Source organism: Vombatus ursinus, unplaced genomic scaffold (assembly GCF_900497805.2).
Source record: "Vombatus ursinus unplaced genomic scaffold, bare-nosed wombat genome assembly UNPS02014781.1, whole genome shotgun sequence".
Lineage (NCBI taxonomy): Eukaryota > Metazoa > Chordata > Mammalia > Diprotodontia > Vombatidae > Vombatus > Vombatus ursinus.
This window is the reverse complement of record NW_020954559.1, coordinates 24,696,730-24,723,125: the sequence shown is the minus strand read 5'-3', so window position 1 is coordinate 24,723,125 and position 26,396 is coordinate 24,696,730. Positions and strand designations below refer to the sequence as shown.

The 26,396-nt window shown below is 36.5% G+C and overlaps 2 protein-coding genes across 3 annotated transcripts in view; both read right to left on the bottom strand.

The window, feature by feature from the left end:
- The window catches only part of LOC114046196 (DNA repair protein complementing XP-G cells-like), a 31,877-nt gene extending 17,078 nt beyond the window's left edge, over positions 1 to 14,799 (bottom strand). The window contains exons 1-9 of the mRNA XM_027866441.1: positions 14,258 to 14,799; positions 12,000 to 12,175; positions 11,441 to 11,556; positions 10,576 to 10,662; positions 8,657 to 8,717; positions 5,436 to 5,579; positions 4,100 to 4,307; positions 2,482 to 3,657; positions 1,011 to 1,273 (exon numbers count right to left, since the gene is read on the bottom strand). Coding sequence (XP_027722242.1) covers positions 1,011 to 1,273; positions 2,482 to 3,657; positions 4,100 to 4,307; positions 5,436 to 5,579; positions 8,657 to 8,717; positions 10,576 to 10,662; positions 11,441 to 11,556; positions 12,000 to 12,175; positions 14,258 to 14,345 — 2,319 coding nt within the window. The 5' untranslated portion in view covers positions 14,346 to 14,799. The remainder of the gene's footprint in view (positions 1 to 1,010; positions 1,274 to 2,481; positions 3,658 to 4,099; positions 4,308 to 5,435; positions 5,580 to 8,656; positions 8,718 to 10,575; positions 10,663 to 11,440; positions 11,557 to 11,999; positions 12,176 to 14,257) is intronic.
- Positions 14,800 to 24,166: 9,367 nt separating this feature from the next.
- Positions 24,167 to 26,396, bottom strand: part of LOC114046197 (basic immunoglobulin-like variable motif-containing protein) — a 42,002-nt gene continuing 39,772 nt past the window's right edge. For both annotated transcript variants that reach the window (XM_027866442.1, XM_027866443.1), the window contains exon 10: positions 24,167 to 25,876. In XM_027866442.1, the coding sequence (XP_027722243.1) occupies positions 25,589 to 25,876 (288 nt within the window). In that variant the 3' untranslated portion in view covers positions 24,167 to 25,588. The remainder of the gene's footprint in view (positions 25,877 to 26,396) is intronic.

The following is a 26,396-nucleotide window of genomic DNA, read 5'->3' as shown; positions in this document are numbered from 1 at the left end:
CTGAGGATAAAGTAATATTTATAAAGTGTTTTCCAAACCTTAGAGCACTATATAAATTAAAATAAAGTGCTTAGTATTGTGCCCAGCACATAATAAGTACTATATAAATGTTATCTATTATTTAACTGAAATTGTGAGAAATGATTCATCTGGACCTGTACTCTATTCCAATCAGTATTAATCAATTTGATGTGATTCTACAGGGGCAGTGATTATAAGTTCTGTTATAAGCCCCAGAGCTGTGAGCTGCAGACTGTAAGTTCACTTGCTTAATTATCGGAAGCTAACTGGAGGCCCTCCACCTTTGTCATGGTGAACAAGCCCCGTGTGGTGGAGGTGGTTCAATTACAAGGAAAGTCCTCCAACTTATTTTTGTACCTCTAGACCTCTCTTTCTTGTCCAACATGAGCAAGTGACTATCTTATGACCACTTCATCAGTGGAGATGCCCCCTGCTTCACCTAACCTGTGACACCATCCCCTCACCCCGAGCGATATGTCATTTTTGGCCCTCGAGCAAAGTTTATCCACCAATGAGGTTATGCATTTCACCATGCCTTTTGTGCATATTTGGGTATCAAACTCTATAAAAACAAGGTCCTGGAAGAAGAAGGCATCTCAGATCATGAGGAAGATCTGAGGTCCACTTCATTACAAGGCTCCATGGACCTTAAATAAACCATTGGCTCAGAGCTCTGCTTCAGTCTCTTTTATTGCAGGTTGGACAATTTTAATCCCCACAATTACTAAAATGTTTTCTCTCCTTATAAGAATTCTACTTGACTTTCACAGAAAAATCAGTATTTCTGGCATGTCTTCCTTAATAAAGTACAAGAAAAAGCGGGGTCTATCAGTGACAGTCATTATATAAAAAGGAGACAATCAGCAAAAAGAAATGAAGAAACATGCAAATATGTTGCTGTGTTGTTCCAATAAGTCCTTGAAAACCAAATAGTACTTACTTGAAAATTTCCCTTTAACAGTAAGGTAAAATACAATTCAAGTACTTACCAAATTAATATCTTGCCATTCATTGATCATGTCATCTGTTTCTTTTTCAATCTCTTCCTCTGGCTGCTCTGCTGACTCCACACTTTCCAGAGAGTCTCTTAGGAGGTTTTCAGTGGCCCCAATAGCTCCTTTTCTCTCAGTGTCTGTAGTCTCCTCTTCAGTAACGGACTCTTCCCCATGCTCAGTGAGAGGTTTGAATACTTCGTGTAAGTCAGCCTGAAGTTCATCACTACTACTTTCATCGCCTACTTCAATGAAACCACCTGTTCCAAGATGAGGGTCATTTTTCTCAGCATTAATATTTGACAACTGAAATAATTCTAAAAACTACTTGCAAAAGCTTTCCCAAAAAGATTGTTTCTTAAGAAACTGATATATTCTGATTCATATAGCTGTTAATAATTTACAGATCTTTTGAGAGTTGTCTGTTCATATCTTTTAATCAATTATTCATTTGAAAATGGTTCTTGCTCCTCCCTACATGTCTTAAATGAGACCCTTATCAGAAATATCTGATGTAAGCCTTCTTCCTTTACCACTTGTATTAATTTCGTTCACATAAAAGCTTTTCAATTTCATGGAGCTGAAATTACTTATTTTATCATTTCTGATCACTTCTAGCCCTTGTGGGGTTAAGAACTCGTCCCTTTGGCACTACTTTAAAAGTTCTCATCTATCTGTTTTTTAACATAGTGACCACAAAAATTCAAATCACATATCCATTGTCAAAAGCAAGAATTGCATTTCAATGGTAAAAGTTTAATGGGAAAGCATTAAATTTGACAAATGAATGCTACTTTTTCTCATACTAATATGAATGACTATATCAATTTGTCTTTTTTCAAATTGAGATCAAATATTTTAGGCAACCATTTAAAAATTAATTCATTTAATTCTCTCAAATAATAATTTTACTATTATTTGGACAGAAAATTTTTAAGTTAACCAGTATTCATTTTTTTTCATTCCACTCACAGAAATAAAACTCAGCTCCAAGTCAGCTTTCCAAAGTTCTATTATGCCTCTCCACACATCCCAAGTTCCCAAAATTGGCTTACTAGCTATTCTCCAAACTTAGTATTCCATGTCCCATTGTCCCTAGGCTCCCCCTAGGCCTGGAACATACATCCTCCATGCCTCTACTTCTTGAAATAAATTCCTTCAAAGCTCAACTCAGGCACCATCCCTACAGTAAGCTTTTTCTGATCCCCTAAGTGCTTAGCACAGCAGCTGGCACATAGTAGATACTTAATAAATGCATGTTGCCTACCTGCTGCCTGTTCTTTCTCTCAAATTACTTATTTCTATACACATATCCCCAGAGTCTAGTACACTGTTAATAAGTTTGTTGAACTGAATTAACATTATCAAAGGATGTGGACTTAATTATAATTGGATGTTTATTTCAACATGCTTTCACACTCCTTACTAAGAACTTAAAGGTAAAAAAAAAAAAAAAGACAGTACCTACCATCAGATTCACTCTCTTCCGAGTCCATTTTTGTTAATGCCACAGTCTCTGGTGTTGCTGAAATTAAATCCTGAGCTAAAGATTCATTCTTTTCACTATCTTGTAGAGTTTTCTGTGAATTCTCATGCTCACTGTGCTTACAGCTTGCTACAGTTTTTGCCATAGAAAGATGACTACCTGCGATCAAAGGGGCATTTACTGATTCTAAGACATTCACTTCTTGGAAAGAGTTAGTTTCAATTTCAGAACGTTGATTTTTTTTATCCTGTATTTCCTTATCAGTTGAAACAACCAAAACAGAAGAATCACACTTATTTGGGGATATGAAAATATCCTTTTCTAATTCAGGAATCATGGGATTTTCTTTATCCTCAGATATAAAAACTATACTTGTCAATTGAGTTGTCACTTTGGGGTCTTTTCTATCCTCAACCCCAGATTTACCAATATCTATATTAACTGTGCTATCTGAATGAGTTGTAAGAACTAGTTCTTTTTCATCCTTAAAAACAGATTTAACACTTGGCCTAAAGACTGCATTTGCTGAATGACTTAGTGATGAGGGTTCTTCTATAACAACAGATTCATCCTTTCCCAAAAGGACAATATTTGATGAATGAGTTTCAGGTACAGATGTGTGTTCATTCTTAATGCTGCATTCATCTCCTTGTGCAAGTATCATATTTTCTGAATGAGACACTGTTGCCAATTGTATTCCTTTGTTTTCTCTAACTTTAAGGAACTCGTCTTCCTCTTTGGACCTATTTATAAGAATCTCTTTAACTTCTGACACTCCATTCTGAGAGTTTTTCCTATCATTTTTCACGTCATCATCATCATCATCATCAAGAACTCCTTGAATTGCTAATAGAGTTCTAGGTGATAAAGAGCCTTCATCGACTGTAGTAGAGGTATGTGTTTTCTTCATACTGAACTGCTTTTCATTTTCATTCTCCAGCTCTTCTTCTGAGCTACTTTCTGTCATGGCGGCCTGGATAGCTAATAGAGTCCTTGGAGAAGGAGGGGCTGCTGCATCAGTGTAAGTGTCTTTCTCTGTTTTCAGTTCCTCAAATGATGACAATGACTTTGCATCAAATGGATGCGGGCCACACATTTTACTAGAAGAAGGAAGAACTGATTTAGTATCCATTTCTTCAGCTTTCTTAGCTTGACTGCCTTAAAAAAAATAGTTAAAGATATTTTTAATCTGTACTGTCACAATATGACAACATAATTTAATATAATGAATAAAAACAAGAGATTATCAGACTTAATTTCAGTATCTAAGTTCATGAAAACAGCAATTAACATCTGAATTCCATATTCAATGACTTCAAAGGAGAGAGAAATAAGAAAAGTAGTAGCTGACTCTTAAGTATACTTTTTAATCTCAATTAGCTAGCCTGCTTAGTGCTCTTTCTGTATAATTTAAGTTTCACATGTTTGCTGAATTGAACCCATTAACAGTTTTACTAATTGTGTGGTGAAGCACATAAGAATTCATTAAGTTCATCAATCATACTATCCTGGACTGCAATTTACAGAATTCACAGATGAAAGACAGATTTTGTTGTTATAATTTCAGCTTGCCATCAAATTAAAGACTTATAACCGATACCTTTTATCAAGATGTAATGAGAAGTATCCTCAGAAATTACTTTCCTTGATTCCACAACCTTCATAAAACCCCCATCATTTTCATATTGTCTTTGGATCTCGCCTGAATGCTGTTGATTCATCTCTTTTTGTACATTTTCTATGTGTCGGTTCAAGTTGTTTTTTTTAAGCAAGCCCTTGAGTTGATACGCTGAAAAATCATTGGACTCCTTAAAGCAAAATAAATAACTTAAAAAGGGATAATAGGACTGTATTTCCCCCAAATCCAACAACTGATTTCTTTTCATAGGTGATATATTTCTATTGATGATATCATTTCACAAATTATTAAAAATTAAATCTAGGATAAAAACAAGGAAGTAGAATAAAGACAGCCTGTGCCACACTACCCAGGTGACTCTGGGCAAGTCCCAAACTCTCAGAGCCTTTGTTAACTCATCTGTGAAATGAAGGGATAGGACTAACTTACTTCAAATGATTCTACCACTAAATCTATGATCCTATGACTCCATGAAAGACTATAACATTTATTTTTAAAACATTAAAAATAGCAAGAATTGGACAAAAAAGAGAATACATGGATACATTTTATAATCAATGAGGCTTTTGAAAATTTATCTTTAGGCATAAAAATGGTTTTCCTTTAGAATCACAGAATTTCAGAGTTGGAAGGGAATTTTTTTTGGGGGGGGGCTAGGCAATGGGGTTAAGTGACTTGTCCAGGGTCACACAGCTAGTAAGTATTATGTGTCTGAGGCCAGATTTGAACTCAGGTCCTCCTGACTCCAGGGCTGGTGCTCTATCTAGCCACCCCATTTTTTTTTTTAAGGCAGTTGGGGTTAAGGGACTTGCCTAGGGTTACACAGCTAGTAAGTGTCAAGTGTTTGGTCTGAAGCTAGATTTGAATTCAGGTCCTCCTGACTCTAGGGCTGGTGCTCTATCCACTGCACCACCTAGCTGCTCCTGGAAGGGATCTTACGAACCATCTAGTCCAACTGTACCTGAGCAAGAAGAATCCATCCTATGGCATGCTCAGCAAGTGATCATCTACCTATTATTTAAAGACTTCTGGTGAGGGGTAATTTTTGGCAGCCCATTCAACTTCAGGAAAAATCTATGTGTTAGGAAGTTTTTCCTTACATTGATCTGTTCTTTAAAAGATTTTTCTTTATGAAAGAGTAGGTTCCATATGTAATGTTCCATAAATAATGCCAATTCATGTTTCTATGATTCTGAGTTGTAGTATTATAGATGGGAATTTTCAGATATAAGATATTTAGTTTCCTTTTAGGGTAATAGTAAAATTATTCAAAGAATGAATACATTGTGTATTTTACCTCAGGCATTGCTTCAAACAATGTTCTTCTTCGCTTAGTAAATTCCTTCATATCAGTCAGGATTTCATGCTTTATTTCTGGTGGTAGACAACTGAAGTCTTCTGACTCAACATCTATGGCATGAGGATTACGAAAGAACTCTTCCTATATGTATTAAAATATAATAATGTGAAATTAAGTATTTATAAAGTGGTATCCATCTACAAGGTGATTTCTTTAACATACAAAAGTAACTTAAAACTAAGTTAGCATGAAAACTTGTTTTGCTTTCAAAATAGAATTTTACTGAAGGGGAAAGGCCATACATACAGTATGACAGATATGTGTTTTTAATTTATGTAGAGAGATGCACATACTACATATGTGTGTATACATAAAATATACTGGGGGTAGAACTTGGCGGGAGTGATCCAGGCCAACAGCTTCATCAGTGTGGGGAATTCTCAGCACAGGAATTTTCTCTACCAACGGAGATCAGTCACTTATATATAAGTTACAGTCTTAAAGAGATGCCTGGGCCTCTAAGAAGTCATACATGGTCATACAATAAAGAGTCAGATTGAGAACTTTAGGTCTTTAGGTCATGCTGCCTCTCGTGTGTATGTGTGTAACCATGCATGTGCACACACGTGAATGGATATTTCCCTGGCACTATTAAACATAGCACTTTTGGTAAACATTCAATAAAAATAGCAAACTTTCACTAAGGGTCTACTATGTACAAAGAAAAATACTACATGTAGGGAGAGACATGAAGTTTATATTTATACTAACAGTACCCTAGAACCAGGAGAATAATTTATATAACAATATTATAAAGAAAAATAACTTTGAGAGACTTTAGAACTCTGCTCAATGCAATAACCAACCATAATTCCAGAGCACCAGTGAGGAAATATGCTATCTCCTGAGGAAAAAAGTGATGGACTCAGGATGCAGGATGAGATATACATTTTCACTGAATAATTTTTTTAAAATGTGTAGAAGACAAAATAAGGAACTCACAGAAGAAAACCTGGACAAGCATTACAGTACTGAAAGTTACATGTTGAATTTATCTTACTGTTAAATTTTAAATAAAAAGCATTTTAAAATTTATAATTTAAAGTTTACAATACGCCTTCCTAAATAGGACATGGTCCATGACCTCAAGGAGCTTATAATCTAGTAAGAAAGACAATAATTTAACGGTAGGTAAATAACACAAAATAGTCTATTTTGAACTTTCAAAAGGAATTAATATTTTTGCAGACAATTATTTTAAAGAAATGCAAATATGAAACAAATAATATTATATACATCTATTATGCCTCCTGGAAGTATTTATATTCATGATCATCAGCATTTTATTTTAATTTTGCCTTTACCTAACTCTCTCCAAGAAAGTAAAATCACTTTACCAAAAAAGATATTTCTTATTACAATGTTTCTATGAAAAAGGTAAATTTGTGAGGTACATTTTTTTCTGCATTCTGATGTAACATTAAAAATGTCCATGGCTTTATCTAAATTAATACTCAAGAGCATAAGATGCAATTCTAATAATTCTTATTTTATTTACTTTTTAAAATACTTCATTTTAACACCACATTCATTTCTGCACAATTTTGTAACTGTTCACATTCCAGCATGGAAAGCAAAAAAATAGTCTAGGAGAATTATATGAAAAGAAGTAAAAAATTCTTAAGATCAGAAAAAATAATAAAGGGTATCCCAATAGTTTCACCAATTCTAAAGAAGAGACAAGATGTAGTATTATGAGGATAATACTGACTCAGGGTAAAAGGCTAAGTTCAATTTTTAGTACAATCTTTGGAATTACATTATAAAGGAAGAAATAAAATCACAAAGTCAGGAAAAACTACCATTAATTGTGATATTCTTATATTTACTTGCACATAAAAGATAAACTTGGATCCCTACTATTATGTTGGCCCCCACAATCAAGAATTTTGGCTGGTGGAAGTATACGGAAGAAAATAGCATCTACCACAAATAACTAAAAAAAAAATTTCAAACTGAAATTCTTTAGCATTTTCCAAATACTGGTTTATATATTATTGATAGGGATATGGAATTGGATCACATTTGATTTCAGTGATAAAGCCTTCAAATAAACAAACTCCTTCTACCAATGAAAGTTGGCACTTTCTCTGCAACATACAATCTCAAAGAGCTGTTGAAAGTCCTGAAAGGTTAAGTTACTTGCCCAGGATTACAAAGTCAAGTGTGTGTCAGAGATAAAGAAATCAAGTCTTTCTGGTTCCAAGACTGACTTCTCTATCCACTAAGGCATATTATCATCAATGATAAATAATTCATCTTAGTCAAATAAGAACATCTCATCTAGTAGAATGTTTTTAATTAACACTTAAGCACTTCCTAGCTCTGAGAAACTAAAAATAATGTTTTTATTCTTTATCTTATTTTATAAGAAATATTTTAATGGAACTTTTTTCCCACCAATGGGAATAGTCCTTCCAACAGCGCAGATCTGTAACTCAGTCAAAGCTGCTCCTGCTGTACAACTTTTCCCCATGTCCTCCAATAAATCCTCCAAAAGGTGTCTCTCCAGTGTGCTGAGGACTTGTCTCTAGATCTCAACACTGCATGGATATCAATAGAACATATGGACTATAAATCTGGTCATACATCTCTTAATTTTTAAAAACTTTTTTATAAGAGACACAAAAATATTATTACATTCATTGCTTGTAATGCACTTTCCCTACTGGTCAAGAGGCCCAGGCTTCTCAAAAACTATGCCAGGGAAGCACAAGCTTTCATAAGTCCTACAAAGTTGGGAAAGGACTTAATAATGAACTGTGTGTTTATGGTCCAAGGAATACATTAGCTGGCTCCCAAAAGATGATTTTTTTTCAGCCACAGAAGCTAAAGAAAACCACCTAAAGAAAACAAGGTGGATATAATCTGCATGAAGTGAAAGGCATATCTACACTGATAAAATCAGAAATCCCTGAATTACTGACAAAAAAAGACAATTGTGCTACTAAAAAATGTTAATATCTCTGCTTAATAAATCTGAAAGATCTACTACAAATAATCCAGCCATTTCACATATTGTTCTAAACAGAACAGAGAAAGTATCAGTTTTCATTTTAAAAAGACATTTTTACAACAAACACATGCCATATACGTTGATTATTTTTCCATTCCAAGAAAAATAATATTTCTAGCTTTTGAAAGTTATTTTTGATTACCTGTAATGCTTGTTTCTGACTCATTCTTATTTGCCATTCCTTTTCATCTTCCTCTTCTGAGCTAAAATTTCAAACAAGGATCAAAGTTTTAGTACATATAAAAATATTTTCTATAAATGCACACTAAGCAACTATAAAATCCAGTTAAGTACCTTTGAGCAATTATATACATAATACTGTGCTACATGATGTGGACAATACAAACTATACATGATTCATGCCCTCAAAGACTTGATAATCTATTTGGAAGACATAGGACATGGAAAGTTAGAAATGTAAGAGCTAAGAAACAATGCAAAAAGCACACAGATGTCAAGACAGCATATTAAAGATAATATAAATGATAAATAATAAAGGGAGGATAGGAAGATTTCACGGAGTGAAGTGGGGCTCAATCTGGGCCTTGTAGAGTGGGTAAGATTTGAAAAGGGGAAGGGGAAAGAGCATTGCAGGAACACAGAAGCAAGGAACCAGGACCAGAATGCACAAAGTATATATGGAAGGGTTAGTGAGACCACAAGTCTGGCTGAAGTATTTTGTTCTTATTTACCAATGGTGGCACATAATTTTGGAAAAAAAGTGTGCAGTCTGTGATCAGACTGCAGATGTTCATAAATACTAAGGTAAAGAGTTTTAATTTTTTGGCAAATAGGGGGCCATTTAAGGTTTTTGAGCAGCTGAGTGACAACATGAAAATAGTGATTAAGGAAAATAATCTAACAGCAGTGTGGATAGTTTCATAACAGGAAGAACCATTATTGAAAAACTCAAAATATGAGGTGATGTGAGTCCTGATTTAATATGGTGGCAATGGCAAAGGAAAGAAAGATGTGAACTCAAGAGACATTGTGAAAGAACTGATATGGTTTGATGCTTATGGGAGAAAGAAGGAAAAGAGAAAAGCAGTCAAAATGATTTATAGGTTTTCAGATAATTCTAATGTGATGACAGAAATAAAAACTTTAGCAGGGTCATGAGCTCTGAAATACTATAGAGCAATTAAAATCCTTACATGCAAAATATCATATGATACTTGTTTTCTCAACACAAGATAACATAAAATAGCAGGACTAGAGAGTTCCAGTTTTGGTTACAGAAGTTGCTATACTGTAAAATCAAGTCTTTTCACATACTGTACATTCATTACATGTTAATTATTTAGGTGGTTTAATCCTACTCCAAATAAGCACCATGACAAACACCCATAGTCTGAAAATTTCCTTAAATTTGGAAACTTTGTTGAAAAATTAAATAAATTAAATCACAATTCAATCCTGATGAGGCTCAGATTACAAAGCAGTAATCCATTTTGTGGGAAGACTTCTTAATTGTGAGCATGGTCTTTTGAATATCAGTCATAAAAATTAAACATCTTCCAATCAAAGCTTAAGAAAAAATTTTAAATCATATTGCAAGTTCTGAATATATACACTTTGATTACCAAGGCAAAAATACCAAAACCTTCCATTATTAGTTGTTTTTTGGTATTTTTGCCTTGGTAATCAAAGCATATATATTCAGAACTTGCAATATGATTTCAAAAAATTTAAACAAATATATATAAATATAAATTTTTAAATAGAAAAATAGAAAATTTGCTAAATAAGTCACTTTGTAATATAGTTCTAAAACAAGATGTTAATTCCCATCTGGTTTTGTCTACGTTAGAGATTAAAGTTTAAACTTATTATGATTGGGGGCAGCAAGGTGGCGCAGTGGATAGAGCACCAGCCCTGAAGTCAGGAGGACCTGAGTTCAAATCCAGCCTCAGACCAAATACTCGACACTTACTAGCTAAATGACCCTGGGCAAGTCACTTAACCCCAATTGCCTAAAAACAAAACAAAACAAAACAAAACAATAAACTTGTTATGATTGCAGTGTTATAGCTATTATTTTTTAAAGGAAAACAAGTTTACCTATTTTTCTCCTCCTCTTGTAATGAAGGCAAAACATATATGTCATCTTCTCTTTGAACTTGGGTAAGACTAGGAAGTACTTCATCTCTTAAAGAAAATATTAAACAGAGATATTAAAAAACCAGAACCTCAAATTCAAAAAGCCACCCTTCCAACCAAACAATAACTTTACTTTCACATCTCTTGATGACATAAAAAAGCAACATATTTCTTCCATGAGTGACCTAGTTTGCCTACTGATACTTATGAAACAGAAGAATACTTGCTCTTTGAAACTATATTCCAAGCTCTTTTCCTCTTCTGCTATTGTTTCGGGGAACCAGGAAGAGAAAAATTATACAGAGTTAAGGATTATAGCACTTCTGCATTCCCATCTTTTTGTTTCTTTTTACTTATCTTTGTATTTCCAGTACTTAGCACAGTGTTGGGCACATGGTGGGTGTTTAATAAGTGGCTGTTTCCTTCCTTCCTTCCTTCCTTCCATCTATCACCATGAAAGGTCCAATGTTGCTCAAAATAGGAAATTTTTCACATAACCAATAATGTAATTTTAAATGTTATGTTAAATATGCTCTAAATAATCTCATTTGATCCCTAAAAACAAACTTGTTTAAACAGCCACAATAATTATTTTTACCTCCATGTGGTATATGAGGAAATAGACTCACAGAGATCAAGTGACTTGCAGAAAGGGGACTCTAAACCCATGTTTCCTTACTTATCACACAATACTACTCCCATTATACTGTGGTGTGGTCTGCATGTAAGATTTCTGTCTGATACAAGTTGGGAGCTGAAGCAAGTTAAGTGGACAGCTCGCTAAACCAATGATGTTACCTAATTTCAAACGCATCAAACATCTTACCTTTTGCCTCTTAAAGCAGTTTTGATAGCTTGTCTTTTTAAGAATGTCTTCAAAAGTTTTTCTGTAGTTTTCTTGGAGTCAGAGGATGCCAAATCTTTTCTTTGTCTTCTCTTAGCCTACAAAGAGACAGAGTTTTATGGCAAAGAACAAATTGGATCTGAAATACCTTCAGAATCATTCTGTAAAATACAAGAGAAAAATCCATCTCATTAGTTTGTAAGCATTTGTTTTGGTTCTGATTATTTTGCTTTTTAATCACATCTCTCTGCTTTTCTCCACCACTGCCAATCATTTTCACTGAATTCAAACGTAGGAAGGAAAAGGGCAAGAAAGAAAGAGCTGGGACAGTTTCTGAAGCTGATAATTAGGAGGAAGAGCAAGTTTAGAAAAAGTTAGGCAGCAGGAGAAATAGAGATGGATCTGTGATCAGAAAAGGGAATTTACAGGTAATAATGGAGTCTAGAGATGTGGCCACCCTGGGTGGCTCTGGTAGAATGGAAATGGAGGTCATGGGAGTTAAGGAAGTTAGGGATTTAAAAAAAAAACAAACCGCACATACCAAAGTCTGTTTCTTCAACAGTGGTGCTTCTCCATCAAAAACAAAAATTGGACGAATTCTGAAAAATAACAGCTTGCAAAGTCGATGAAACAAAGTGAGAAGATGGGCATTTTCAATTGAGTTTCCATGTCTGTCTCTGACTCCTTTAAGTGCCTGATTCAACCAAATGCTAATATCTGTATGAATCATCAATGGAAAACACTTTTGGAATTTTGAAAGATACACTTAACACTCAATGGAAATCAACTACAATCTGAAGATTTATTTATAATTATTTTAAATACAAAATCATTTAACTCTATTTGACCTTTTTTTAATCATTTGTGAAACCAGAACCCAAAAGCCTAATTTTAATCAATTAATTTATATTCTTATAGAACAATGTTTTTAAATTTAATTTGTTTGTGTTCTGGTAAACACATATTAAAGCTAATTTATTACAAATGCAGCAAACACCTTGTCATTTTTGAAAAGGAACTGTGACATCACAAGGTAATGTCTTGACTTCAAGCACAAACTGGATTTAAATGAGGCAAAGAATCCTAGGTGGCTATATTCCTACAACCAGATCTACAAAAGAATCAAAGAGCTGAAACTTATATAGCACTCTAATGCATTAAAAAAAAGCACTTTCCTCACAACACTACTGTGAAGTAAGTGGTACAAATAGTATTTATAAAATAGTAAACTGACTCAGAGAAGTTGTCCCAATCACAAAGTTAATAAAAATGAAATCCACCTTTCCTAATGTCACAATATCTCAGCAGAGAGTTAAAAAAAAAAAAAAAAAACATTTAGGATCATGTACGTCACTTTAAAGTGAATGAAATCACAAAATCTGAAAGTGCCTCAGAATTCATCTTGTCCCACTTGTACTTCTACAAGAATTATCTCTTTAATTTCTCTATCAAATGGTTCATCCAGTTGGTACATGAAGACATTCGGTAAGAAAGAAGACATTACATCCTAGGGTCATTCCTGAATAGCTCCAACTGGAGTTATACTATAGATTAAATCTGCCTCTTTGCAACTTTCACCCAATCCTCCTAGCTCTGTAAACTGTCAATTTAATTTGGTAAAACTGGCTATTCCTTTCACAAAGGAAGTCCTAAGCAATCCAAAAATCAACAACTTGAGTATGGTAGTTGCTTTAGTTTTATTCTTAATCTGACAATTCGTTGTTCAGGGAATCGGAACACACTCTTTATGCTTTTTCTCCAGTTTTATGCACTGACCTGTCCTAGTGAAGTAAAATACAAGATGAACATTCCCGAATACTCAAGTTAATTTTTTAAATGAATGACAATAAAGAATAGTGCCTTCATTTGCCATTTTTAGCTTTTAAGGAACTTTCCCTCATGGAGGACTTAATCTACAACGCTAAACAAAAACCACCAAATATGGCAACACTCACGAATGAAACATTTTATCCCTTTCTATCTTAGCATAGCACCACTACTTTGCTTTTAAAGTAAATAAGCTAATAATATTATTTCTCCCTCTCTCAGATATTTCGGAAGGAAAGCAGTGGTTCAAGAAAAAGAAGGCCTGGGTTCAAATCCCACCTCTAACATTACGTTTGACATTAGGCAGTCACAACCTCGATGAGCCTCATTTTCTTCATCTCTAAAATGTGGGAGTTCAAGCAGTTAGCTCCTGATGTCTGTCCCTTGCAGCCATGAAGTAATGATCCTATGATTCATCAGAGATAAGTTGAGCAAATCTAGAATCATGTAATGTTGGTGCAGTGTAAAGAATTCTGAACCTAGATTTACAGGGATGAAATTTAAAACTAGCTTTCTGCTACCTGTGTAACCCAGGACAAGTCACTTAACTTCTCTGGGTCTCTCTTTCCAAACCTGTAAACTGAGGAAGGTTTGAACTCTATGACCTCTAGGGTCTCTCAGCTCTAGATCAATGATTCTCACAAATGGAAAGCAGCATGTCTGGTATTGGGATGAAAAGAATGCTTATAATCCTAACTAGTCACAGATACCATTCATCATTCAGTAAAATATCATTTGTCCAGGAGATAAGAATCTATTAGTATTTATTAAGCATCTACTATATGCCAGACACTATGCTATGCAGTAGAAATATAAAGAGTCAACTAAATCAGGATGCAGAAAACAGAATTGTAGGATTTTGCGGTTGGAAACGATCTTAAAGACCTAATCTAAACTTCTTTCGTTAAATGATGCAGTGGTAAAGCTAGCATTCCCCGCCTCACAAAAGCACAATGATAGTATTAAGGATACCAACAGCAAGAATTTTTCCTTCCAGCGTTTCTGGATTTATCTGTCTTCCCGAACATTCAAGCAGCTTCCAAAGTCCCTGGACTCCCATTGCGACTGGGTTTTCTCAAATCACCTGTAAGGAGCCCAACTTTCGGAAACAACCCGCAAGTCAAATGTTTCCTCGAGAATGACAGAGGAGCATGCGTTTCGGATGTTTGACAACCTAACTTCCATGCTCCCTTCTAGCAGGTCAAGACTCTGTTAGGCACTGGCTCCTGAAGCAGGAAGGAGAAAGGAAGAACGCAGCGGCCAACAGGCCCATGCCTAACCTCGAAGTTACCCCCGGCTTCTGCCACTTCACAAGAAAAGGGACAAAAACCCTCCGACCTAAGAAATGGAACAAGCCCTTCCCAGGCGCAAGTTGAACAAGTCCTTATTCGGCCCCTCACTCTTCGGTTAGGATTGGGAAGGACCAAGTGACCACCAGGTGTCCCCAGCCGCTCACCTTCCAGGTGGCCACCAACGACCCAATCAAAGCAGCCGGAACACGACTTCAGGCCAGAGCTTCCAGCTTCCGCAAGAAGTCACTCCCTTCTTCCTTCAGGAAGTCCCGCCTTATCGCTTCCACTAGTCCAATCATTACCTGTCGTCGCAGGTTACGTTACGTCACGCAGAAAGACGAGTAGACGCAGGGGACGCGCAGAAGCTTCCGGAAGAAGTTGCGGACGCACCTCGCATCTACCTATCGTGTGGTGCCGGATGTGGACTTTCCCCACTCCCGCCCTTCCGTCGCCCCTGAAGCGCTCAGCTCCTAAACTCCGTGTGGTCGCGGGCGGTAGAGCCGCCGAGATTGCAGTTAGCAATGGCTTTAACCAATATGGCTTCACATTCCCCGAGAGACCCATCCCCAGTCCCGGACCCCGCCCGCTGCTTGGCATCCTGATTCTTCTTCTCCACCGCTACCTTTCCTTTCTTCCACGTTATTCCAGTACGACCCCACCTTCCCCCCGGAACCTTTACATTTAACCTTCTTCGCGCACCCTCCCCTGGAGAGTGTTTTCATAGTAAAATTACCAGCCTAATTTCTCAGTTCCTCGAGGGTGAGGACGTTGCCTCGTTCGCTTTTGCTTCATCTCACTCCCCGTCCCTCAGCACGCTTGGCCCGGTACCTAGCGCCAGCCTAGGAAGCGGAATCAATGTCTCGTTTGTTTAAACATAATAATGAATGAATGTTTCTTCGTTTAAACATAATGTAGCACTCCTTTGGAGAGAATCGCTTCTCAAGTTTTTTGTACGTAAGCTGATGGTTGAAATGGAAGGAAGACTGTTAAAAAAAAAAAAGAGGATTTTCACAAAAGGATCTTTATAGACATGTACGTTAATATTATAACGATAACATTGAAAAAAAGTTTTTCCGCCTCTTTAAAAGGAATGGCTCTGGAGGAGGCAGTTATATTTGGAAAAAAAAGAAGCTGATGTAAAAACGAAAGGTAGCAATGATTTCTTTTTTACTGTTTTAAAAGAAAAAAATTATTTTAGCCTCTTTTTCTAGTTGGAAATTTTCGCTGAAGAGAATTTTGAGGGCTGAAATGGTTTAAAGTCTGTTTCTACCAATGTTATTGTAAAGGGTTTTTGTCATCTATGCTACCCTCATATATCTCTCTGCATTAAGAAACATTTCTTACGTGCTTCTTTCCAATTTGTTTGCAATCTGTTTTGTGTGGTATTTGGAAAATGAAGGTGATGTAAAAACAAAACGTAGCAATGAACACTTTTTACAGATTTAAAAGAAAAATGTATTTTAGCCTCTTTTTCTAGTTGTAAATTGACCTAATTAGGCAGCTTGGTAGTGCAGTGGATAGAGTACTGGACCTGGAGGCAGGAAGACTCATATCCAAATCTGGCCTCAGACACTAGCTGTGTGACCCTGGGCAAATCTTAACCCCGTTTGACTCAGAGTTCCCTTCACTCCCCCCTCCCTTCAGGGATAGGACTCACTGATCATTCCTTTCTAAACCCACCTTTCCCCCCAAATTTCTTAACCTTCCTTTGTTTAAAAGGTATATAAATTCTCTCCATCCATTACTTGTTTTCTGATCAGCATAGGCAGGACAGTTCCCATGTAAATGTTTTTTTCTTCTCTGCTTAATAAAAATGCTTTTTTAATTTCACAGGCATTGTCTGGTGGTGGTGGTGGTGCTGGTGCTGGTGCTGGTGGTGGGGGTGCCAGTGGTGTTGGTGGCCGTGTTGCAGTCTGAGAGGTTGAGACCCCTCAAAGACTGGTGTACAGGACAGAGTCGTCTGGAATGAATTCACAGACTCAAGCGTTCTTTAAGTCAAGGTGGCAAAGACTTATTGTTCCGCTTTTCAGCGGGTAAGGATTCTTAAGGAACCTGCAAGAGACTGAGGATAGAGCTAGGGTTTATATGGAAAAGGGCATGGGAAAGGAATGCCAGGGACACTGATGAGGTAATCTAAAGTTCCAGGTGTCTGGGAGCTATGGATGAGAAAGTCCAGGGAGTATACCGGACAGGGAGGGAGACAGCAGAGGTATGGATCTTTGGAGTCTGGCAGGAGGAAGAGTCCTTGGGCTGGCCAAGGACAAAACTCCTTGGGCTGGGCAAGGCACCCCTCTCCCTCTGTCTTGATGAGAGAATCCTCTGCAACAAGGGAAAGCTTTCTCACAAGACAGGAACTTATAAGAAATTGGAAGGCTTCCAGAGACGTGATCTGAGGGCCGGGGCCTGAGCAGCCCAGCACTCTCTCACCTAGCTTTGTGTGTATAGCTGCACCAGAGAGAAAGATAAGGGTCGTGCTGGGTGGGGCCCAGGCATGAATAACTGTTACGCAGTGTCCTTGGGCTGGGGAGTGGTTGTCAGAGACAGTGTTTCTGAGGTAGGGAGAAATTGGGGTCCAAGTACAAGCACAAGCACCCGGTTGTGATTTGTTTTGTTTTCCTTTAGGGAAAAGGGGGATTTAGTTCTCAAGAACTGGCCTTTTTATTCTCTGGGCATCTTCACCTTTAAGGGAAAGAAAGTCTCAATTCTCTAAAGAGAAAGTCTGCCTGGGTTTACACCACCAATGAAGAGAGAGTCTCTTACCAATATGCTTTGGGGCTGGGTTATATTCATACATAGATTTAAACCTGGAAACTTACTGTTCATCTAGTCAAAACTTTTCATCTTACAAATCCCAGCAAGGTTAAGTAACTTAACTCCATCACACAGTAGGTGGCAGTCAGTATTCAAACCCATCTTTTGATTCAAAATCCAGTATATTCTCCGTTGCTCTAATCACCTTCAGTCTTTCAAATATGGTAGATTTTTCAATTATGGAATCCTGGATTAAGCCAAAACACTTTTGAGTACTATACCATATCAGGGAGATTTTGATTATTAAACAAGTGATACTTTCGTTTATCAAAATATTAAGTCTTATGAATTCTACAGCTATCTATAACTGCCCCAAAAAGTGCTAATTAATCTAAATTAAGATCCTAGAGAAGATCATGTATTTAACATGAGTGAACCTATTTATTCTAGGAATAGATAAAATCAGTTTTTTCAACATAATTATATATTTGGTTCTTTGGTTTATTGCAACAAGACAACTAGTATATTTGATTCAAAGCTTTCCTCTTGTAAAAATGATCTTTTTTCTTTGCTCTTTGTCTAGGGATTGAGATTAGATGAATGATTGGATTTATGTAGGGAAATTTGAGGTAACTCCCACCACCAATGCATGTCAGCATTTACTCTACAATTTATAATATTAGTTGTCTAGAGTAATGAGTAAAGTGATGAGGTTAAGTGAGTTTCCCAAGGTCAAACAGCCAATATCATAGTCAAGATGGAACCCAGGTTCCCAATTGATCTTGACTTGAAGGCCATTTCTATGAACTACACTACAATTGCCTCTATTTTTTTCCTATTTAGAGTAGCAAAAAATTAACTACTTCATTTTTTAAAGTAACTTATAAAAACTTGAAATAATGAGTCATGAGAAATATTTGTGGAAACTTTCAATTTCATAGCTATAAGAACTTCTAATAAGAACTGCATTTTATCTATAACTTCTAGCCTTAGCATGTTCCACTAATAAAACTAAGTATATTAAATGTTTGAAAACAACATATTAAAAATACACTTTTGACTTGAAGAAACAGACTCAATTTCAAATTATGTGACTCAATTATTATGACTCAAGGTCACTTAAGTAATAAAAGTGGCCATCAGGATTTGAGCCTAAATTCTCTACTCCAAATCTATGGTTCTTTCCACTTCACAGCATAATGAAAGCTATTGATAAACCCTGGTGTATGGTGTATGGTGCAAAGTAGTAGTGCTTTGTTGAACTGATCTTAAAGGATACTCTTTGAAGAATAATATAGTATCAGGGCAGCTAGGTGGTACAGTGGATAGAGTACTGGCCCTAGAGTCAGGAGGACCTGAGCTCAAATCTGGCCTCAGACACATAACACTCACTCTGGGAAAGTCACTTAACCCCAATTGCCTCACCAAAGAATAATACAGCATAAGAAATGTTTCTGGTAACTCCTATTTATGTAATCATCACTTTCTGTGGTAAAAGTACAGAATTCGACTGCATGCTATTGAACTTAGTTGTGGCCTCCTAACTAGCTAGCCTCTAAACTATCTTGCATCACAGTGTTAGAATATTCTTAAAAGATCCCTCATGTCACCTGTCTACTCAAAAACCTCCGTTCTCATTGTTACCTATTTGTGAATTGTAGAAAATGTAAGTTCCTGCCCTTTTATTTCAGGAGTCTCTTGGAGTAAATCGAATAAATACCTCCCAGTTGGCTCTTCAGTTACCTGTAAAGTGCTTGGTTCTTCCTCCGAAGCTAAGAGTGAGTTAGAGTGAACCCCCACTTCATCAGGTGACTAGCACCACTACAAACAAGTCTCTTCTCATCCTTCTGCTGAAATGGCCTTCTCTGAGCTCACTTGGATCTACTCGGCCCTCATCCTTCTCAACGATGAGGTTACAGTCACAGAGGATAAAATCAATGCCCTCATTAAAGCAGCAGGTATAAATGTTGAACCATTGTGGCCTGAATTATTTGAAAAGGCCCTGTCCAGTGTCAATATCTCAAGTCTCATCTGCCATGTAGGAGTTGGTGGACCTGCCCCAGCAGGTGGTGGTGCTGCCCCTGCTGGAGCGGCATCTCCTGCACAGCTGCCCCAGCTAAGGAGAAGAAGAAAGAGAAAACAAAAAAAAGAATCCAAGGAGTCTGATGATGACATGGGCTTGGGTCTGTTTGATTTAATATTTTTTGTAACTTTAAATAAAAAACAACTCAAAAAAAAATACCTCCCAATTGCCAAACTATACTTGACAAATTCAAGATTCAAATGTTATATATACTAGATGTTATATACTTGATGATTCACTATGATTTGTAATAAATGAACATCTATAGATTCTACTCAGAGCACCTAGTATGCTGTGGTTCGTGCTGAGGAAAATGTTAAGAAAAATAAGACATCGCATTACATTCAAAAGTCAGTCTGAAACAAACTGGCTCCAACTCATCTTTCCAGCCTTATCACCCACTACTTCCCTATAAGAACCCTATTTAGTTATGTGCACCAGGGGTAACAAAGAAGAGTCTAAGATACTTCTGAACGCATCCCAAACCAGATTAAGTGTAATTGTAATTAAACATTGTAATTGTAAATGTAATTGAGAAATATTTAACAAAATAAAAATGCAGTGCATTCTATTGAATAGTTCTATTCATATATATTAATGTATACTTGTATGATTATAATTAATATAAAAGAATAATATTCAATACTTCTATTGAATAGAATATAGATAATGCTAATATGTGGTTTTCTAAGTCAATATGCAGCCCACAGGGATCTTTATATGCAGTTTAGTGACCATTTCTGTTTGAGTTTAACACCAGTGATGTACACCATACTAGTTGCTTGCTTCCTGGAGCACAACTAGTAACTCTGAGCATTTGTTCAAGCCATCCCTACATTTGGAATGGCCTCTACTCCTCAATCCCAGCTCTACTTATTGTCTTACCTGAGGGCAAGTATAACCTCCTCCAGGAAGCATTCTCTGATTACTGAGGCTGAAAATAATCACTCTCTTCAGTTCTTAGTACTTTGTAGCATTTTTCAGTATTCATCACATGCTGCCTTTTATTATGGTTAATGGACCCTAAGTATTAATCACCCTAGTTCTATTCATTTGCAGATGAGGAGATTGTGGCCCAAAGAGATAATGTCATAGATTTTGAGAAAGAAGTAACAAGCTGACGAGATAGTTTAGTACAAACAACCCAGTCACTTAACAGATGGGGAAATCAAGATCTAGGGAAGGTAAGTGACTTACTCAAGGTCACATTATAAATGGCAATTGAGACTTGAACTCCAGTCCTTTGATTTCAAATTCAGTCCTCTTTCTGCTGCTAAGTGTGGTCCTATCTATTCCAGTGGATTGAATGCTTATTAAGTGTAGAACCTTGTCTTATATATCTTTGTATGACTCAGTGCCTTGCTCTACAATTTTTTTAAATGAATGAATGAAAATTGTAGGCTGGTTGAGATTCATTAAATGGGAACTAAATCTTCTGATAAATCTCAGGACTGCTACACAGGTATGTTTTTGAGAAGATATTTTTTGAAGTTTTATGACTAATCTGGTAAGGTCCAATCATAAAGAAATCTCCCAAAACCTAACAATGGAAAAGAGAACAAGTACAGAATATGGTGGAACTGAGAATTTTGCTCAAAAATCTGTACAAAAGAACAGAACAATTAACCAAGGTCTTCAAGAACTACAATACTTCCTAGACTCAAAACATTTCTTCATTATGACGTGTTCTTTTTTTCCCCTAAGAACAAATAACTTAGAGAACATGTAGTTTATTTGGAAAGAAATGGCTTTTCTTTTTTTTTTTGCACATTGCTCAGAAGGTTCCCCCAGAATATGTGGGATGACAGGTATACTAATGTACTGTTGTTGGAACTATTGGATTGTTACAGTCATTCTAAATGTTTGGTATTAGGCAAGAAAAGAGACTAAACTGTTCATACTGTTTGGCACGCCAATACATCTAGTGACCATATAAGAAGGCAAAGGACAGAAACAATTGTCCATGGCATGGTGGAAATTGTTTTGGATTTGGAATTAAAATACCTAGGTTCAAATCTCACCCCTGCCACCTATTAGCTATAAGACATTAGATGAGTCACTTCAACTCTGAAATCTTGAAAATGAGATGATATTTGTTAAAAAAAAAAAAAAAAATCACTTAGCACAGTGCCTGGCACATGGTAAGCACTATAGAAATCCTTGCTTCCCTTCCCTTCAGTTTCCTGTAAAATGAAAGGACTGGAAAGATGGCTTCTAAAGTCCCTTCTAGCTCTAAATCTATGATTCTAGGAATAGGGGTTGGACCTGTGATTTATTGGTACAGACAGCTCCCAGGTAAGTAAACTCCCAGTGCGACTTGGCACATTCTTTGGACCATAGAGTCTTAGAGATTTGCCCAAAGCACTGAGAAAGTAAATGACTTGCCCAGCGTCACACAGCCTATGATCCAGGACACATATTCCAAAATATACATGACATTACTCTGTGGTAGCAAAGAACTAGAAACAAAATGGGTGCCCATCAATTGGGGAATGGAAGAAATGTATATGAATGTACACGTAGATGAATATAAGGAAACATCATTATGTAGTAAAAATGAATAAGAAATTTTGTAAAATGAGGGAAAATTTATATCAGTACAGAAATAATCAGAACCAAAAGAACAGTATGCACAGTGACTAAAATAATATAAATTGAAATAGCACTAAAAGGAAATAACTGTAAAATTGAAAAATCAATGATGGTCCATAAGAATAGACAATGAAGCATCGCTCCTCACCACAGAGAAGTGGGGGTACAGCTTACTTCAGATGCAGTCACTGTATTGGGTGTTTTTGCTTCATTTTTTTGTCTGTTACAAGGGTGGGTACGATTTGGAAGTGGGTAGGGGGAGACCTTTCCAGAAATGACTGTTACATAGAAATAAAAATGGCATTAATAAAACTTATTTTAAAGTAATTTCAAAAATTGGACAGGATGAATTAATAGGTAAGAATCAGTAGCAATTTGAACATCCTCACCTGGGTGATCCCCTACTCTAAAAAGCAACATAGGATCGTGGAAAGAGCAGGAGTATAGGTTTAAGCCCTGGGTTTTTACTTCTGTATTTGTTTGTTTGTTTATTAGCTACATGATCATTACAAAATCACAATTTCTCGTCTGTAAGATGGGAACAATAGTCCTTGCAATCATACATTTATTAAGTGCCAACTATGTGCCAGGCATTAGACTGTACTCTCTTATAGCATAGAAATGATTGAATGAAAATGTGAAAGGCACATTTTAACCATGAGGTACTTTACCAGTGTAATCTATAATTACTCTTTAGTCTCACAGTTTCTCTATTTTAACTTTTTTCTTTTTTCCTGCTTTTGCTCAATTGAAATAATGCATTGTGCTTTTTAACAATCATTCCCTTTTATCAAGTTCTATCGAAATGCTATTAGTTATGCCACATATTAATATGTTCCTAGATATTTTCTGTTGTTGTTGTTGTTGTTCAATTGTTTCAGTTGTGTCCGACTCTTTGTGATCCCATTTGAGATTTTCTTGACAAAGATACCGGAGTGGTTTGCCATTTCCTTCTCTAGCTCATTTTACAGATGAGGAAACTGAGGCAAACGGGGTTAAGTGACTTGCCCAGGGTCACACAGATATTGTCTGAGGTCAGATTTGAACTCAGGAAGATGAGTCTTCCTGACTCCAGACCTGACACCCTATCCACTGCCATCACCTAGCTACCCTCCTAGATATACACCACATATTAAATAATGTCCCCTAGAACACAATTAACAATAGATAAAAGCCAGATAAATAATATGTTTAGCCTATCATGTGGCCTTTAGTTTCCCTCGTAGTGCTGATGAGGTGGTGGGACTTGGACCCCAAAAAGCCCTAAGACCATGTTTCCCCACCCCCCTCAACCCTTGTGAGAATATTTTCCCTTGTTGCAAGCCTCACTCTGGAATGCCCTTATCAGGACAGAGACAGGTTGCCTGCCTAAGGATCTTGTCTCTGGTACTTGCCCAAGGTCCATGCCTCTAGAGGGCAGCTAAACAAAAAACTCTCTTTTCTCCCTCAACATCTGGTATACTCCCTACACTTTGCCATCCACAGCTCCCAAAGACACCTGGACCCTTAGATTACCTAATTAGCATCCCTGACATTCCTTTCCCATGTCCCTTTTCTATGTAAGTTCTAGATTTACCCCTATTAGGTTGCAAGTTCCCCAAAAGGGAATTTTGCCCACTTCTGTTGGCATTATAATTAACTGTCTCTTGACTGAAAGAAGGCTGGAGCATGTGAATTCATTCCAGACAACTCTGCCGTGGCATTCTCGGGGTCTCAGTACCCCAAACCTCTACCCCTAACCTCTTCAGTGCCACCATAAAAGAACTTCAGCTCTTTAGTCAGAAGTAGTTAGGCAGACAGAAATAGTTGAGCAAAATTATTATTGTTGTTGTTATTTTGGCTCAGATCTGTGATTTCATCTGTGTAGGGAATTCCTAAATGAGTAAACTCCTGCTGTTATAAATCTGCAAATGTTGTGAATCTTAGGGTCTTAGAAATCTGCCTGGGCCACTGAGAGGTTAAATTATTTGCCCAATATTACCCAACCCATATGCATCAGTAGCTGGACTTGAACCCAGGTCTTCTCCACTCAGGCAGTTCACTGTCTACTAAACTAAACTTCAGGGTTATTGAATGATAAATGCCCAGATTCACAAATATTCACATGACTAAAAGTTTTAAAAAAACTTTATTTAAAGAACAAATTTTCTAAAAGTTCCAGTCTTAGTTAACAAAATCAGCAACCTACAAATCCTAACCCCTTTTATTTAAACATAGGTTTAGTGTTCCTTTTATGAAAAAAAAAAAGAGCATCCTATTACCATGTTCTCATTAGTAGATTACACAAGTGGATAATCAATATGGAATTAAAAAAAATAAACTAGGAACCACCTTTTACTAGAGGTATATTTCAGAGGAACTGCCAAAGTCTCACTACTTTGCAATAATGAAGGTATTTGTTTGAATACCCCCAAAAGACCCTTGAAAAGAAAGAAGAGCAAGAAAACCCCGGCTTCTATAATTCACAAATTGGCAGCAGTGAGAGTAGGGTTCAGAATTTCCCCAGTGAGAGTATAGAGTTCTAGCATGTGAAATGCACCCCTCAGGTTTTGTTTTTTTTTGTCTTTAACACTTGCTTTATGTATCAACTGATAATGTGGATAGGATTTAGGGATTCAGCAGTAGATTCATGAATCTTACAGTAAGACTGAATCAGACAGACAATTAAAGCATCAGCGTGGTTGTACTCAGTGGCTTAAATATTCCTTAATGTTTATACTAACTTATGCCTCCACCCTATAGTGGAGGCATAAGGTCCTAGGAGATCCCATTCCATATCACTATGTAGTAGTTTGAAGGTCCAGACACCTAACCCATCCCTCCCCCAAATTAAATTTAAAAATCTAAAAGCTCCACGGATTACAAATAGGACCCAGATTTCTAATCTATGTTTTACAGAAATTTACCAGGTCAAAAAAAGCAAGAGTATATTGAGTCAATGGACTATATTACCTACAACCAATAGATGGTGCACTCAGTTCCAAGATGTTTGAGATTTCTGATAAAGGTCAACAAGCAAAAAGTCAAGTGTAGTGGTAGTGATACTGATAATTGTATAGAGAGCTACCAAAGCACACTGGACAATTTCAGATGAGACTTGATTATCATTATATACCTTAGCTGAAATTAGTAATTGGTAGCTCTATCAGCTACCCTTTTTAAAAGGGATGATGAAGACTTACATTTTAATCTTAAATGCAGAATAATCTTCAATGTTCATCTGAGAAAAGTTATTTTAAAGTTTCATGCTTGGTTAAGTAGTTCATATCTTGATTCTGTTAAACATACCTTAATCTTCAACATGTTTAGAAAGTAATCACAGTTTGAGTTTGGTTTTTAAAAAGAAATTGCTTTCTAATTTTGATTGCTTATTTTCTTTAATTTTACAAGATCAATACTCTGTGCTTATCTGTTCACACATCTGAGATTACCCATCACAATCATATACAAGCTTAGGTACTGAGAAACTACAAGACTGTGTTTTTCCCACACGATGGGATCTATTCATACATAACATAAGCTCAGTAAAACTCCCTACTACTGCATGTCCTATTTTTCATACACAACTGTGCAGTACCTATCCATTTAATCATTTCCATCATAATCACTATAACCCAAATAGGCACTATTTCTTCTTTCATTAATACTGGACATCTTTTTCCATGCTGACTCCTGATGAAAACTAGCACTCAAAGATCGGCCCAGACGCCCATGATGCTTCTTAGAGATGTTGTCTTCACTCTCAGATTTGGCAAGTGTATGCGCTGGAGGTTGTGTTTCTTGTCGGCTATTTCCAAATGGGAAGTTCCAAAGGCCAAATCTTTGCCAATTAAGTCTCTGAAAGGCTATGATGCAATGTAGATTCCCCCCTACCTAAAAGACAAATATTCAATTCAACAAATAGGCATTGAGCACCTAATATACAAGTTCCTATGCTAAGAGCTCCAAACAAAATTCAGTTTAAACACATTCAGTCCCAACCCTCAGGGAACTCACATTCTAGTTGTGAAGATAAGATTTTTTTTTTTTGAGGGAAGAGGGGTATCTAGACTTGTGATTACATCTGTGTAGGGAACTCCCAATGTGGAATGATGATCAGCAACTTGGGGTTTTAGAAATTTGTCTGGAGCACTGAGATTAAGTTTTCTCACTGAGTCTCATAGCTAGTATGTGGCAAAGACAGAACTTGAACACAGATTTTCCTGTTGCCAAGGCCAACTCTATTAACTACATAATTCTGCCTGTCAATAGATGAGGTAAGATAAAAAAAAAACAAAGGATAATACAAAATTTGATATAGTTAATAATATAATAGGGCATTGAATGCTTTGGGCCTTATTTTGTTGACTGAGAAAAATTATACGTGCAAAGTATATGTCTCTTTTAATAAAGT